Source organism: Equus quagga, chromosome 2, assembly GCF_021613505.1.
Source record: "Equus quagga isolate Etosha38 chromosome 2, UCLA_HA_Equagga_1.0, whole genome shotgun sequence".
Taxonomy (NCBI): domain Eukaryota; kingdom Metazoa; phylum Chordata; class Mammalia; order Perissodactyla; family Equidae; genus Equus; species Equus quagga.
Window position 1 is genome coordinate 113793887 of NC_060268.1, and position 15834 is coordinate 113809720.

Genomic DNA, 15834 nt, shown 5'->3' on the forward strand with positions numbered 1-15834 from the left:
TAGCTTTCCTGCCCAGTTGGGGCTGCAGAACAGGCCCTGTGGCTGGCAAGGCTCTTTGTTTGGGGACTGAGTCAGACAGAACTGTGCACTAAACTCCCTGGACACATGGTGTTGGTTCTGCAGATGCAGAGCTGCTGGCTGGGCTCTCCACTCAAGTGCTGCTGTAATCAGGGCTGCAGGGGTGGTTACCAAGATTCCCAGGAGTTCTAGTTAGGTTCCCTGGTTGGCAGGATTGGCGGTTGTATTCAGCAGTGGGCAGAGCTACAGAGTAGCTTCTCTGCCCAGGTGGGACCACAGAACAGCCTTGAGTTAAAATCGCAAAAAAGACCCTTGCAGGGCTTGGAGCTAGTTCACCTGCTCCATCCAGGTAAGCGAGCTAACACATAGCCCAATCCACTGGTGAGTGTAGCTGCTGGCCCCACCCAACCAGGAAGCCTGACCTGAGCATCTGAGAAGCTATTTAACCCAAAAGCACTTGAGTGGAGCAGATCTGCAGAGCCAGGACACTGGCCCCTTGTGGCAAGGGAACTTGGGGCACAGTTCTGCCTGATTAGCTCCCCAAACAAGAGTTTTGCCAGCCTTGGGTCCTGTTCTATGGCCCTGCCTGAGCACGTAAGCTACTCCATAGCTCTGCCACTGCAGAATACAACCTCCAACTATCCTCACTTCAGACCAGTTAAAGAGTGCGCAGCTCAATGACATCCTCATAAACCCAAATCTGTTTCACTCTCTGTTCTACCATCTTCAGCACCACCTATCCCTCAGAGTTGTAAGATACAACTAAGTGTCAAGTCCAGGCATGAAACATTGCAGCTGCATAAGAAAGAAACTTTTCCCAGAAGTTTTCAGAACACTTCTGCAAATAACTCTGGCCAGAACTAGGACATGTGCCAATCTCAAACAAATCCCTGAGGTGAATGTCTTCCATGACTGGCTTAACCTAATCAAGCTTTACCTTTGAACTTTCCAACACTAAGGTAAAAAATACAAATATAATTAAATAATTAAAGCTCTGCCATGAAGGAAAAATGAGCATTAGGTATAGTCTGTAAGAACCTATCGTTTGAAAGGTAGTTCAAGAAATAATAGCTAACAGACACATAGCCCATATTATGTAGTTCACAAATTATTATGAATTCCCCTATGCAGTAGGCACTATTCATGTCCCTATTTTACAGATGAGGGTCTGAGTACAAACAGTAATCTGTCACAAACCTATTAAGTGACAGAGCCAGACAGCATATGAACCCAGGCAATATGATATCTGATTCAACAGCCTCCCCTATTACTAAGAAGAAAGGGATAGGACAAAATATAAACATCTCCACAATACAAATGTAGATCATTTGTTATGCTTGGGTTATGCAACGCATACCTGAGTAGGTTTCTCATCTGAACATTTCAGCAGGATATTTTTTCACATGATGGAAAGCAATACTGTGTTGAATTCAAGTACTACTGTTCACATCTGCTTTCTTTAATTAATGTGATATTGCTTATTTTGTGTAACTAGTAGTTTCATTATACTCACTGGTAGATCCTGAGGCAGGTGAGAACTTCATAAACACAACGTTTGAATTCTTTATTGAAAATTTCATACAAAACGCTGGTTATATCCACTTATATATGCTAGGAAACTGTGAGAGAATATGTATGAGGTATGGTAAAATTGTGAAACATTATTTCACTTAAAATGCATATTGAACAATTTAGCAAAACTGGTTAGCATTTAACATGGAAAATCTTTGTTATTTGCCACATAGCTAAGAGAACAAAATACATTATGTAGAATACTCACATATATAAGCACTTATCACAAGGGGTTCTTCACACACGTTTACTGCTGTTGTCCTAATTACTCATCTTATTTGTGTTAAGTTTTTAAGATGAGAAGTTATTGGAGGGATCTAAGCAGAGAGCCAGCACATTCCGACTTTCTGATTTTTATTAAGGAACTTTTATACTAAAACATGAATATGTATAAATAAAAATTCACAAGTAATAACTTTTGCAAAGCGAAGACACCTACAATCAATATCCAGATCAAGAAACAGAACACTATTAGCACCAGAGGAGCCACCTCAAGTCAATCCCTGCAATCTGCCACCATCCAGGCAACCGCCATCCCAACTTCTAATCCCTTATATTTATCTGCTTTTTAAATAAAAGCATATAGCATGTACTCTTTTGTGTTTCTTTTGCATGCATGCAATTGTAGTTCATTCATTCCCAATGCTGTAAAGTATACCACTGAATGAACAGAGTATAATTTATGTATTCATTCTAGTGTCGGTGGATATTTGCGCTGTTTCTACTTCTGGGCTATTGAGATTAGTACTATTATGAATATTCTTTCAGTCAACATATATTTATATTTGTTGGACAGATACCTAGAATTACACAGTCAAAATTTACAGTATGTTCAGCTTTAGCAGAGTTTATTTTCGAAAGCACACAATTTACACTCCCACCAAACTTGTATTGAGTCCCAGTTGGTTCATATCTTCATCATCAGTTGGTATTTTAATCATTTTAACCATTCTGGTGTGTAGTGGTATTAAATTTTTGTTCTAATTTGCCTTTTCTTGATGACAAATGAAGCTGAACAACTTTTCATACATTTACTCACCATTTAAATATACCTTTGTGAATTATGTTCAAATTTTCTGCTTTTTTTTTTCCTTCTTCCTCTTCTCCCCAAAGCACCCCAGTACATAGTTATATATTCTAGTTGTGAGTGCCACTGGATGTGCCATGTGGGACACCACCCCAGCACGGCTCGATAAGCAGTGAGACATCCGTGCCCAGGATCCAAACTGGCGAAACCCTGGACCACCGAAGTGGAGCGTGCAAACTTAACCACTCGGCCACGGGGCTGGCCCCTCTGACTTTTTATTGTAGTTCTTTATAAATGCAGTATAAGAGTCCTTGGTTAAATACATACATTGCAATTGCCTTCCCCCAGTCTATGGCTGACTTTTAACTCTTGTGTTTTTTTGTTTTTTGAACAAATAGCAGTTCTTAATTCTAATGTGGTCAAATTCTCTGTTTTTGTTTCTTGTTTAAGGTGACTTAGCTAAGGTCATGATGTTCACCTATATTTTCTTCCAAAATCATTATTGTATTACCTTTCACATTTAGATGCATAATCCACATGAAATTGATTTTTGTGTATGGTGATGGTTATAGTCAAAATACATTGCTCTTGTGAATATTGAGGGCCAATTAACCCAACATCATTTACCAAGAACACCATCTTCTCACCACAATATTACAGTGTCACCTTTGCCACATATCAATATGTTTGGGCCTGTTTCTAGACATTGTGCATCCTTGTACTTATACCACAGTCCTCATATCTGGCTATCTAAATCTTGCAGCTTTATTTTTCTATTTTCAGATCACCTTAGCTATGGTCATTGCATCTGCATAGACATTTTAAAGTCAGACTTGTTAATTTCCAAGAACAAAACTTGCCGGTGGATAGCAATTAGGGTTGCACTGAATCTACCATTCAATTTGGGGAGAAATGAGGCTTCAAAGTCATCAAAACAGTAAGGATACTTTTCCTTTATTTTGGTTTTTAATGTCTCTGAATTTTGTGATGTAGTTTTTGGACTTCTAGAACTTACTGTTTTAGTGCTACTGTAAATTTAACAGGAATTTAACACAGTATTTAAAGTGAACATCTTGGTAAAATTGATAAATGTGCATAACCATCACTGCAATAAAGATGGTGAACCTAGCCATCACTTGCAGGGATCACTGCCCTTTATTGCCTGATGTCTACTGACTTGAAAACAATTACTTCCTCTATTTTGTCAGTTTTCTTTTTTCCTGGTTTTTTCAGGCAGGAGGGTAAATCTGGTCTCTGCTACTCTATCCTAGGTGGATACAACTGTCCTCGTATCACTTAATTTTCATATTTGCTGTTTATACATAAAAATACAATTTTTCTACAGTCAGTTTGTTAAACTCACTTATTTCTAATAACTACTCCATAGGTTTTCTTTGACTTTTCTATGTATACAATGATATCACCTGCAAATAAGAAGTTGTACTTCAATGTTCCCAGTTTTTATGCTTTTTTTTTTTTTTTTTGCCTTACTGACCTAGCCAGAGCCTTCAGTTCAATGTTAAGTATAAGTGGTAGTAACAAGCATTCATTTCATTATTAATATCAGGAAAAGATATTTTGATATTTATCTACTTAGTATTATGTTTGTTGTATGTTGGTTTTATTTTTGATGTTTCATTCTACTCTCATTTAGCTTTGTTCTGTTTTTCAGTCATGAATGGACCCAGAGTTTTATCAAATATGCTTTCTGCATCTATTGTGATAATCATATAGCTTCACTTATTTTTTCTAACACGGTACATTATGTCAATTTACTTAAACTTTTAAATATTTGTTCTGAAATGATTTCAAACTTCTAAAAATGTTACAACTATAGTGCCAAAGAACTCACATAGCTCTCTCACTCAGATTTTCCCAACGGGGCACTGCATTTCCTCCATCTGTCCCTCGCACACTTGCTTGCAATCTCTATACACACACACACTTATTATTAGCCTTTTTCTAAAGGATTTGAAAATAAGCTGCAGACATGAGACTCCCTTATGCCCACATACTCCAGTGTATATTTTCCCCAAACAAGGGCACTAACCTACAGAACCAACCATCATCCAAGTCAGGAAATAAACATTGATAAACACTACCATAAAATCGATACTCTGAATTTTGCAAACTGTTCTAAAAATGTCTGTTTTTCCTTTTTAAATATCTTCAGTCTCCTTCAAACAGGAGCAGTCTCTGAGTCTCTTCCTTTTATGTTCTTGATAGTTCTAAAGAATACAGGCTTTACATTCTGTAAAATAAGCTTTCCAATGGGTTCATCTGATGTTTCCTCATAAGCAAGCTCTGGTCACACTTTCTTGGCAAGACCACCACATAAATGATGCTGGCTCTTCTCGGTGCATCTCATCAGGTGTATGTTCCCTACCATTGGTGAGGTGAACTTTGATCACCTGATCATGTTGATGTTTGCCAGGTTTATCATAAAATCACCACTTTTGCCTTTGTACTTGATTAGTATTTTGTGGGGAGATAGTTGGAGATTATGTCAATAACCTGTTCTTCATCAAACCTCTACCCACAAACTTTAGCCTATGCTGGCAACTACCTCTCAAATCAACTACCACTCTGATGGGGCCAAAGAACATTTTCCTTTTCCCATTATTCTTCCTACATTTATAGTTGGCATTCTACTGTAAAGAAAAGCTTTCCCTTCTCCTCCATGGATTTGTGCATTTATTTACTTCAGTATAAATTATTAGATTCCCATTTTATTAAGTCTTTTGTATTCTGATGTTATCATTATTTAGTTTGATGCTCAAACTGTCTCAAATTTGGCTAGTGGAACCAAGATGGTTCTTTTGTCCTTTTGAATGTCTCCATGTTTCTTTGAATATTTTCTTACTGTCTGGTAGATAAGATGATTCAGGTTCATCTTCTATTTCTCCCCATCTCTGACCTGGAATCAGCCATCACTCCAGAGACCTGGTCCCTTTTTTTGGTGGAGGATAGTATTTAGAAATTAATAACATGGCACTTGGTGTATAGACCACTACTGGGGTGTCATTGTATTAAGCCCTCTCAGTAGACAGATCCATAAAATACACACACACACACACACACACACACACACACACACACACACAGTGTCATTACTATAACTAACCATTTCTGTGTATTTAAAAGACATGAGTTACATTCCAATGCAACACTCCAGGGTTTTCTAACTTTCCCCCTTTCCATATTTATAAATTCCTTCTCCAAAAGTGAGAAACCTGGCTCTCACCATCCTCAACACATTTTCTTATTTGCTCAATGTTACCAATATCTCAGCCATACTGACCAGCTCTCCCATCTGCCCTCAGCACTCTGGATGCAAGTGGGCACATCATCACACGTCTCTCATCCCCCATGGCAGGCCTGTTCTGACTTATCCACTCTGGGAAGAGAAGGCAGGAGTGAAACACAGACAGAGCAACAGGGAAAGGGGAATGTGAAAGGAAGAGGAATAGGAGGCCAAATTGATTGAATTTTAAATAATAAATCATCCTTTGATTCTTCTAATAAACATTACTTGGTAATGATATATTGCCCATGGATATAGCTGGGTTTTTTAATTTTAGAATTTTGCATCTAAATTCATAGGATATTGGTCTGTAACTTTACTTTCCTGAAATGTCTTTTACAGGTTTTTGTATCAAGGTTACACTTTACTCAAAAAATAAATTGGAAAAGTTCCATCTTCCTTCCTCTGGAAAAGTTTATAAAAGGTTAGTATTATTTCTTTCAAAAATATTTGGAATAACTGCAGCAAAGCCATCTGTTCTTAGAATTTTCTTTCTGGACAGGTTTTTAAAATACCACTCAGGTACTGTTTGCAGTTTTGATAAGGTACAATCTACCTCTGGTATGACCTTGTGCTTTTATTGATAACATGGTGTGTTCACCAAGTACCCATCCTACTGGCAGTTCTTGAATACTAATTATTTATTTCTCAGTACTGAAAAAAATCTACTTACGTTCTTCAGTTTAGTTTTCTGGGCTCCTGCCCCATGCTGAGTCAGTCTCCTGAAAATTTCTTGGGAAACTGGCTATGTGTTTGAAGCCTCTAATGTTCCAAAAATTTTCACTCCAGCTTGACTGCCATAGTTCTGTTTTTTTCTGGCTTTTGTTCTTCCCCCTACCACGCCCCCCAACAAGCTATAGCTCTCTGCCTGAGCCAAGCTCAATACTCAGGTTCCTCCCTGTAGCCAGAACTGGCAAGTGCTCCCAGGTAAAACAGCTGCATATTGCCCAGGTACTCTCTGTCTTTCACTCCTCTCCTGAATTTTACCACTCTCGTCTTTGCTTCTGCGGCAATAGGTTGCATTTAAATAGATGCTTTTTGTGATTTGCTTTTCTAGCTATTTTCAGTGAGTGCACTGATCTACTGCAAGCTACTGTATCGTACCCAGTAGGAGAATCTATTCATGCTCTTTCAGAGCTCCATATTTAACACTGTATTTGTCTGTATATGAATGTCTTGTTTTTCTAAAATTATACCACATATGAAACCTGTGTTAAGTATGCAGAGAAACAGAGTTGGGTGCAATAAGTCACTGAGAACAGGATAACACCAGGCCAAACTGTTAAACATCTGCCAGGGTGGAAACCACCTATGTTACATACTCACTCACTTCTACTACACCCAATAAGTTGCACACAAGGCAACCCACCTTGCCCCTTTGATATACCATTCCATGACAGGCCCCTCAAAATTAGTCTGCTCCAGAATTATTCAAAAGTCCTGCTGGCAGGCTCCTGTCCTATGTATGTCACCAGACCAGGATATCTCTCTTTCCATCTGGATATCATAAAGTTTTCCTGTTGGCAGGTTCTCTTGCTAAATGTCTTCTCTTCTTTTGCATATGCCTGATAATAAATCTTTGAACTGCTTGCAACCACTGGTTCCAGTGTGGTGTGTTTTCACACCTAATATCTTAGACAGGAACAGCAGACCCAGCAGGGAGCCATATTGTGTTTTAACAAAGTAAAATGCTATTTATAAATGAAAAACATTCTCCACATTTCCTAAATTGCTAGATACCCTTCAATTCAAAATCTGACATTTTAACTTAAAGCTTCCACACTTTTTAAAAAGTTAAAAGTATTTTCTCCAATAACTACTATCTGATGTCTACTGAGATGCTACTTCAAGCATTTCACATAAGTCCAGTAAAATATCACCTCAATAGTAAATGCTTTCCTATAGTTTCCTATAGTCTGTGCATTTTCTCTGGCCTTTGGATGAAGTCTTCTCTACCCTACCCTGTCACGTTCCTGACAGAGGTTTCTACCCTGTGTGATTTCGCTGATGTTTAGTGATGCGTGGCTTTGAGCAAAAAGTTCCCTATATTCAATTGCTAACAAGTTTCCTCCACTCTGAGTTTTCCGATATACTATATGGTTTAAATTCCAGTAGAAAATTTTCCTATATTCAATATCTCCATATTATTTTCTCCCCTCTGAAAGATATCTGCTATACTGTGAGAACTGACTTTAGACCAAAAGTACTCTCAAAATTATTATATGAACAGATGTTTCTCCCCTTTTGTGTTTTTCGTTCTATAAACTCTTGACTTCACCCAGAATGATTTCCTTCATTTATTACATTTACAGAGTTTCTCTCCAAATGTGTTCTCTGATGAACAGTGAGTTTTGACTTCACATAGAATGATTTTCCACAAACATTACATTCATAGGGTTTCTCCCCTGTGTGTGTTCTATGATGTGCAATGAGTTTTGACTTCACACAGAATGATTTTCCACATTCATTACATTCATAGGGTTTATGTCTTATGTGAGTTCTCTGATGAACAATTAGGGCTGACTTCTGACGGAAGTTTTTCCCACATTCTTTACATCCAAAAGGTTTCTCCCCTGTGTGCCTTCTCTGATGTTCTATGAAACCCGAGTAATAGCAGAAAAATTTTCCACATTCAATACATTCATAGGGTTTCTCACCTGTATGAGTTCTCAGATGTTTAGTGAGGGTTGACTTCTCAGAGAAGGATTTTCCACATTCAGTACATTCATAAGGTTTTTCCCCTGTGTGAGTTCTTTGATGTTTAATAAGGTCTGATTTTCTGAGAAAGGCTTTCCCACATTCATAGCATTCATAGGGCTTCTCCCCTGTGTGTGTTTTCTGATGTACAGTAAGGACTGACTTAAATGAGAAAGCTTTTCCACATTCATGACATTCATATGGTTTCTCCCCTGTGTGTGTTCTCTGATGTTGAGTGAGGGTTGACTTTTCACTGAAGGATTTCCCACATTCCTGACATTCATAAGGTTTCTCCCCTGTATGAATTCTCTGATGTTTAATGAGGTCCGAATTCTTGTAGAAAGTTTTTCCACATTCACGACATTCACAGGACTTTTCCCCTGTGTGTGTTTTCTGATGTCTTGTGTGGGCTGACTTCTGGTTGAAGGTTTTTCCACATTCATGACATTCATAGGGCTTTTCTCCTGTGGGTGTTCTCTGCTGTACACCAAAGACTAACTTTTCACCAAAAAAGGTTCCACATTCATTATAGTCAATTATATTGTCAACTGAGTGGGTTCTCTGAACTGGAATGAGGTTTGACTTCTCGCTGAAAGGGTGAACACTCCGATGTTCAAAGAGAATGGATTCCTCAAAGAAATTTTCTTCACATTCATTAAATTCACAGTGATTCTCTCTTGGATATGTTCTCTGATGGGCAATGAGAGATGACAAATCACAGAAAGTTTTCCCATATTCAGTGTATTCACAAGTGTTCTGTCCTGTGTAAGCTTTCTTATGTACAACAAAGAGTGAATTCTCATGGAAAACTTCCTCACATTCACTGTATTCAAAAGGTTGCTCCAAAACTTGAATATTCTGATGCTGAACAAAGTCTTCATTGAGACAGAGGCCATTCCCATTTTTATTATATTCATAAGGTTTCTCTTCAGAATGAATTCTTTCATGCTTATCATCATGGGGCCATTTTCTACCTTTGTTAAACACACTGAACTTCTTTCTTGAATAGTTTCTACTGCTATTAATTAATTCTGAAATATAAATAGTGACAACAAAGATTAGTTGACAAGAATATTTAGGAGAAACAAGAGTTAGCATTAGATTTATGGGAGTGGATCAATTCAGAGCATTATCTCTTCATGCCTAGATTATGACAACAATGTACACACTTCCAATCTCATCTCTCTTTTCCATTCTACAGAGCAACAACAGATCAAACTTCTGAGAGCTCTAATTCATAAAGAACAGTACTATAACCCAAACTCTAATTCCCTATCTAGCTTTGATTCACTAGGAACAAAAATATGCAACAAAAGAGCAAAATCAATGAAGAGTCAAACCATCCTTGCCACAGGATCAGATTTACAGCTTTATTCTGGTTATGGTATTTTCCCTTTATGTCATCAGAGTTGTTCAATTGTGGACCTCTCCTGACCATCAAACCCTGTTCCAATGCTTTCTGGTTTCCTGCAGACAAATCTCATCCTAATATTAGTCTTCAATCCTGCTTTTATATATATGTTTCTACATCTCTGTACACCATGAAAACCTTAAGGAATACAATTCTAAACCTGGTCCTAGAACTTTCATTTACCTTTAAGGTTGTTTGGTTACACATGCCTGGTTTTTACTCCTCTGCTATCTACAATACTGTATTTCCCTGAGTCTAATGTCCTAAGAACTGACAATATTTTTTAGAAAGCTATCATTGAAGCAAACATATCATTACATCTGGATTCAGATTAGAATCAAGCCATCATTTAAAAAATCTAAAATTAATGTGTTTTGCTCTGGGTAAGCCCAGTTGTTTGTCCCTCATAAACTGCTCATTCTCACCTACAATCTTAAACTCACGGTTTTTCATTCTGTTGGCTTAGAGTCCAACAACGTTTTTTAAAAGCTGCCTTCCCAAATCTCCTCACCACTTTCAGCTTCATTTACTAAAAAAATTGAAAGGACTGTTTCATATAATTTATTTTAACACAAATATGAGGTGAGCTGCATTGCTGTAACATTAATAGTCTTTGAGAAACACCAGATATTAAAATATTTCAAGCAGCTGTGATTTTCACTCATCAACTATGTTCCTGGCAGCTATAACTCTATGATTTTCTTTCAGCACTCAGAATGGATATTAAATCAATGGTATTTAACAAACAATGTTTATCTGAATTACCTGGAGAGCTTTACGCAACACAAATTTTTAGGTTTCATACTTAAAAGATTTAGTGAACCACTAAATGTATTTTTTTAAATACTTCTGTATAAAACAGCAAATGTGGTAAAAATGCTAATGAATGAACAATTCAAAAAAAGCATATATAGAATAACATATTTAAAACTTAGTGATATTAATAGTATTAGTTTATTATGAGATAAATGTTTAAATGTTACTAACAAATCTATGTACACCCCATCATAAATGTCCCGTTTATCTTAGGGCTTGATGTGTGTGTCTGATGGGGATGACATGAGACTGGCTTTCACATCCCATGATTAACTTTTAAAACGGGCATGTGTGACTTCTGTTAAGACACAGACAAGATTTTTCAGTGTCTATGTCAATGCATACTTGACAAATCAGAATCTACTGCTTGATAATCCAGCATGTATACTAAGAAATAATTTGTGGTAATGCTTTCTGAATTATTATGAAAGAACTCTCTACGTCTGGCTCCATGGTTAAGCAAAATCATAAATAATATGTAATACTAGGTTATGAGAGAGTGAAACCAAGATCTTTCTCTTTGAGAAGTCTCAGTAAACTATCATGTACTCTAATTATATGACCAGGAATGAATTTCTTGATGAACAGATATGGAAGGAGAAATGAGCTGAAGCATTTAATGAGTTTTTCTTGACAAAGAAAATTTGGGCTAAAAATTATAAAATGTACGTAATAAAAACAAGAAGCCATTACTCTGTAAGGCACCATTTCCAAATTCTTTGCTTTCTGCTTAGGTTTCTCATTTCTAACCTCCAATTCCCTAGTGAGTTTCCAGTAAAGTCTTTTCTACTTCTGTGTCTTCAGATTGTACTTTGATTACTGCAGTGATTTTATTCTTTTTTTCCAATTATTTCCTGTGATATAACACAGCTCATAATGCATCTTCTTGTGGTCTTATTATCTCTTTCAGAATTTCTTATGTTCCTATTTTATGTTCTTGTACACTAGAAGCCATTATTTCATTGAGTTAATTTATATTAAAAATTAGTAACAATATTCAGGTATTCCATGGCAACACTTCTCAGGTGAATTATTTTTCACTTGCCACTTGCTTTTCCTGTCTCCTCCTGTTTCTTGTAATAACTTTGAATGCATCTTGTGTTAGTTTTTTTAACTACTCAGTATTGAAGGAGGTGAGTTTTTCCTGATCCAGCTATTTGCAAGACTTTCCCATGAGTTGAACTGAGGGCTATATTCCAACCTGGCAGGAATATTTCTTATGACAAGGGCACAGTCTTTACTACTCTCCAACAAAATAAGAAAAGTCTTTGTTTTTTTCAAGTATCAAGTCTTTTTCATTTTCTACTACCTCAGAGATAGACTGCATCTTTCTAATATACTTTGTGTGTCTGAGTCCTCATGTAACCCCAGCCCTCTGCTTCTCAGGAAGAAACCCATTACAGAGAGCTACCACTATCCTAAAAGTCCTTCCTGATGTTCTAAAAGACTGGGTTGAACAATTCGAGTTCTATCTGAACACGACACCTCCGCACTCTGCAGTGCTGCAAACACCTCTACTTCACTTTCCACTGCTACTGGCAACCCTTTCACTTATTTTGAGATTCGGAGCTAAACTCTCTGATAGTTCTTTCAAAAGTGGGGTTTGATTTGTTTGTATCTCTTACCGCTTGTTGTATTCTTGTTTCAAAATAGTCAAGGTTAAAATACCAACTTTACATTTCCATCTTCAAATATGAGGTCCATTTACTTCTCCTTGAAATACACTCTTCATTTGGCCTCCAGAACATCACATACTCTCAGTTTTACTGCATCCTCAGACTCTTCCTACAGTCCCCACTGTTCAATCCTTCTCCTCCTCATCACTTTTAAACCTTGTAGTGCCGCAGGATTCAGCCACAAGATCACATCTCTCATTTATTTATACTCATGTACAAGAAGTTCTCATGTAGTTCTCACAACTTCGAACATCTTCACACTGCTGGCATCCACACTTATCTCTTTAGTTCTGCCCTAATGGAATGCATATTGTCATAAGTAGTGTAACCTCTAAATAAAGTAATTTTTATAAATACATAACTCATTAAAAGCTAATAGAGGCAAAAAAATATAATAATAAAAAAATCTAAAAAGAGACATGAAAGAAGGAATAGGAGAATAAAGAAGTGGTACAAAAAGAAAAGAAACAGCAAGATGTAGGCTTAAACCTAATTATACCAGCAAACACAAATGGACTAATGAATCTAAATAAAAGATTTAAAAAGTCACAGAAGAGATTTAAAAAACAACGACTATAATCAGCTTATAAGAGACACTTTAAATATATGGACATGGTAAAGTAAAGGATGTAAAAGGATATATCATGTAAACTCTAGATAAAAGAAAACTGGTGTCGCTATGTTAATATCAGAAGTAGATCTAAAGGCAAAAGTGCCACTACACATATCAAGACAGGCATTTCATAATGACTAGAGGCCATTCAAAAGTGAGATGTGACAATCCGAAATTTCTCTTTGCCTAATTAATATAGCCTCAAGAATTATCATAGTTGGAGACTCCACAACACCTTTCTCAGTAATGGATAGAACAGCAGACAAAAGACGAAAATTCAGGATACAGAAGACCTGAACAATATTATTATAGAACACTATACAAAACAATGACAGAATATACATTCTCCTCAAGCGCACATGGAACATTTAAGAAAATAGACAATGTCAACAAAGTTCAAACAACTGAAATCATACAAAGAATCCTCTCTGTATTAAACTAAAACTTGAGAACTAAAGGATAAGTAGAAAAGAACAATTTAAGAAGCAACTCACTTCTAAACAACCCATGGGTCAAAGAAGGAATTGTAAAAGGGGGGACTTTTTTCAAAAAACCCTCCATGGCAGCCTTGCAGCCCCAGCTCTGCCCCACCCAGGATCTGGACAGCTGAGATTGTAACCCTGTCAATGCTGATTTTAGCTGCTGGAGTTTGTGCAAAATTTGCACTAAGAAAAAAAAGGGGGAATTTTTTAAAACATCTTTGTATTGTTTTGTGGTTACTACATCTGAATATGTGGCATAAATTAATTTGACATAAGTCCTAGAGATGGCCATCCCAATCTGGAAAATAAGTATTGATGGATGAGGATTCAGTACCCATGCCAAGAATTTTATAGTACTAGAGACAGAACAAGCCTCCATGATTGACGCTTTTTGCCTATAGTGGCCTAAAAGAGGCTTACAAAATATTTTTGCCTAAGAGCAGGCAAAGGAGACAGCATGACCAGGGAGGCAGCCTCCAGATGGAGATACACTTTGGGAGCTGCCTTTTGGAAAAGCAATGTTGAGCTTGCTAATGCGCTCTTGTTAAAATCCGATGCCTGACTCATCAGAGGCTGATAATAAGTCAACAGCCTGTTGCACCCACTTTTGGGTGGAACAACTTGGAATCTACAATCGACAAGGTGAAAAACACTTTTAAAAAGAAAACCCTACAGGAAAGGCCTTGCTAGCTATCCATCCAACACCTGGAGTCACAGAGGTTTTCCCTAATGGCCTGCTCTGCTGTGGCCTTCAGCTCTGCCAAGCTATAAGCAGGTATGGCCATCCTGCTCAGTGGCAGAACTCTGACACCCCTGTGGCACAGGGAGCTGTGGAAACATCACGGATCCTGGCAGAACTGTCTGGGTCACTTATTAACATAGGAAGGGCTTGTTCTGATGGAAGAGACTGCACAACCCAGATCACAGAAGCTAACTGCATCCTTAGCTTGTGATTCCTATGGAAGGCACAAGATGGTGGGGAGGGCCACCCATTCCTAGAGAATGAATCAAATCTGAATTTTAACCCCCTCTAGAGGATACTTCACCACTGCTACCTTTTCAACAATGAGCAGGAATGAGTCTGATTCTATTTCTCTGACCTCTTTCTTAGTACACACACCTCAGCAAGAGACTCTGATTATTAAATGCAGCTGTCCTCAGAAAGGGACAGTCCCTAGGCTGCTTACCAGGTATGATAAGAACAAAAGAGGCGTGTGGAAGCGTAGTATATAGACAAAGTTTGAAAATTTTAAAAATTCAAGATCTCACCCTGATCATTCCCCTGAGCATGACATGTCTCTTTCTCTTAACAGTAGCAACTCCAGGTCAGAGACTGGCCAAAAGAGGATTCAGAATTAATTCTGTTTAAATTGTGTGAACATGTTTTTCTGTTAAAGGCTTGGTCTCTCTTGCACCCAGACCTTCCAGATGAAAGATCCAGGTGAGAGTAGAGGACCACTGGAGAAAATGTGAAGTTTCAGTTACCAATGAGACACAGGGATTTTATAACAATGGAGGGAAAGCAAAACCTCTGGCACCTGGGAACATGAACCTTTATAAGGGCACCAGGGACAAGGTAGGTCGTTGCTCATCTTTGTCCTGCAGAACTGCTCCCGGAGAACTCCTTCCAGAAGAGAAATGCCTTTGCTTCTCTCCCTAACTGCCATCCATGCTGCTCATCCCAAGTGCAAACTGCAGGGAATCGCTGCCATTCAAACTGGCAGCTGCTTCCACCAGCCCTGCCTGATGCTCTGACCAGCAAACCACAGAACCCACATTTTCCTGTGGAACACTTCCAGACTGCGGGGAGGGAAAGGGAGAGGCAGAGGAAATGGTGTCATGGACAAGCAGGACTGTTTGGAACTGACTGCCTTCAGGAGGCCCTCTGAAACAAGGACAAAACTGAGTATCTGGCCTGAAATGGGGGGTCTAAAGTCTATCAGCCAGTGAGAGGCCTTCTCGGGGAGCTCCTAAGAACTGCAAAATCTCTATTTCCAGGTGTACCCTGTGGGATTGTGCTTCTTGTGTGTGTGAAAGTCAGGCATTAACTTACAATTTAAGTAAGATTTGCACCTATGGTAGTTATCAGAAATATTCAAGCATCTGAGGAAACATCTGGCAGTGTGACAGACCTCAGACATGTGCTCTGTGAGCAGTTCTACCTACAGTGCAGTTACTCTGTTGGAAGGAGGTGTGGAACTTGTTCTTGCCTTTAGCT

General features: G+C 38.1%; 1 protein-coding gene across 7 annotated transcripts in view; it reads right to left on the bottom strand.

Moving 5' to 3' along the window:
* Nucleotides 1-1567: 1567 nt before the first annotated feature.
* LOC124235687 (zinc finger protein 37A-like) overlaps nt 1568-15834 on the bottom strand; it is a 36425-nt gene continuing 22158 nt past the window's right edge. For 6 of the 7 annotated variants that reach the window (XM_046654040.1, XM_046654039.1, XM_046654034.1 and 3 more), the window contains one exon: nt 1568-9649. In XM_046654040.1, the coding sequence (XP_046509996.1) occupies nt 8196-9649 (1454 nt within the window). In that variant the 3' untranslated portion in view covers nt 1568-8195. The remainder of the gene's footprint in view (nt 9650-15834) is intronic. The other variant, XM_046654041.1, reaches the window with a different exon arrangement.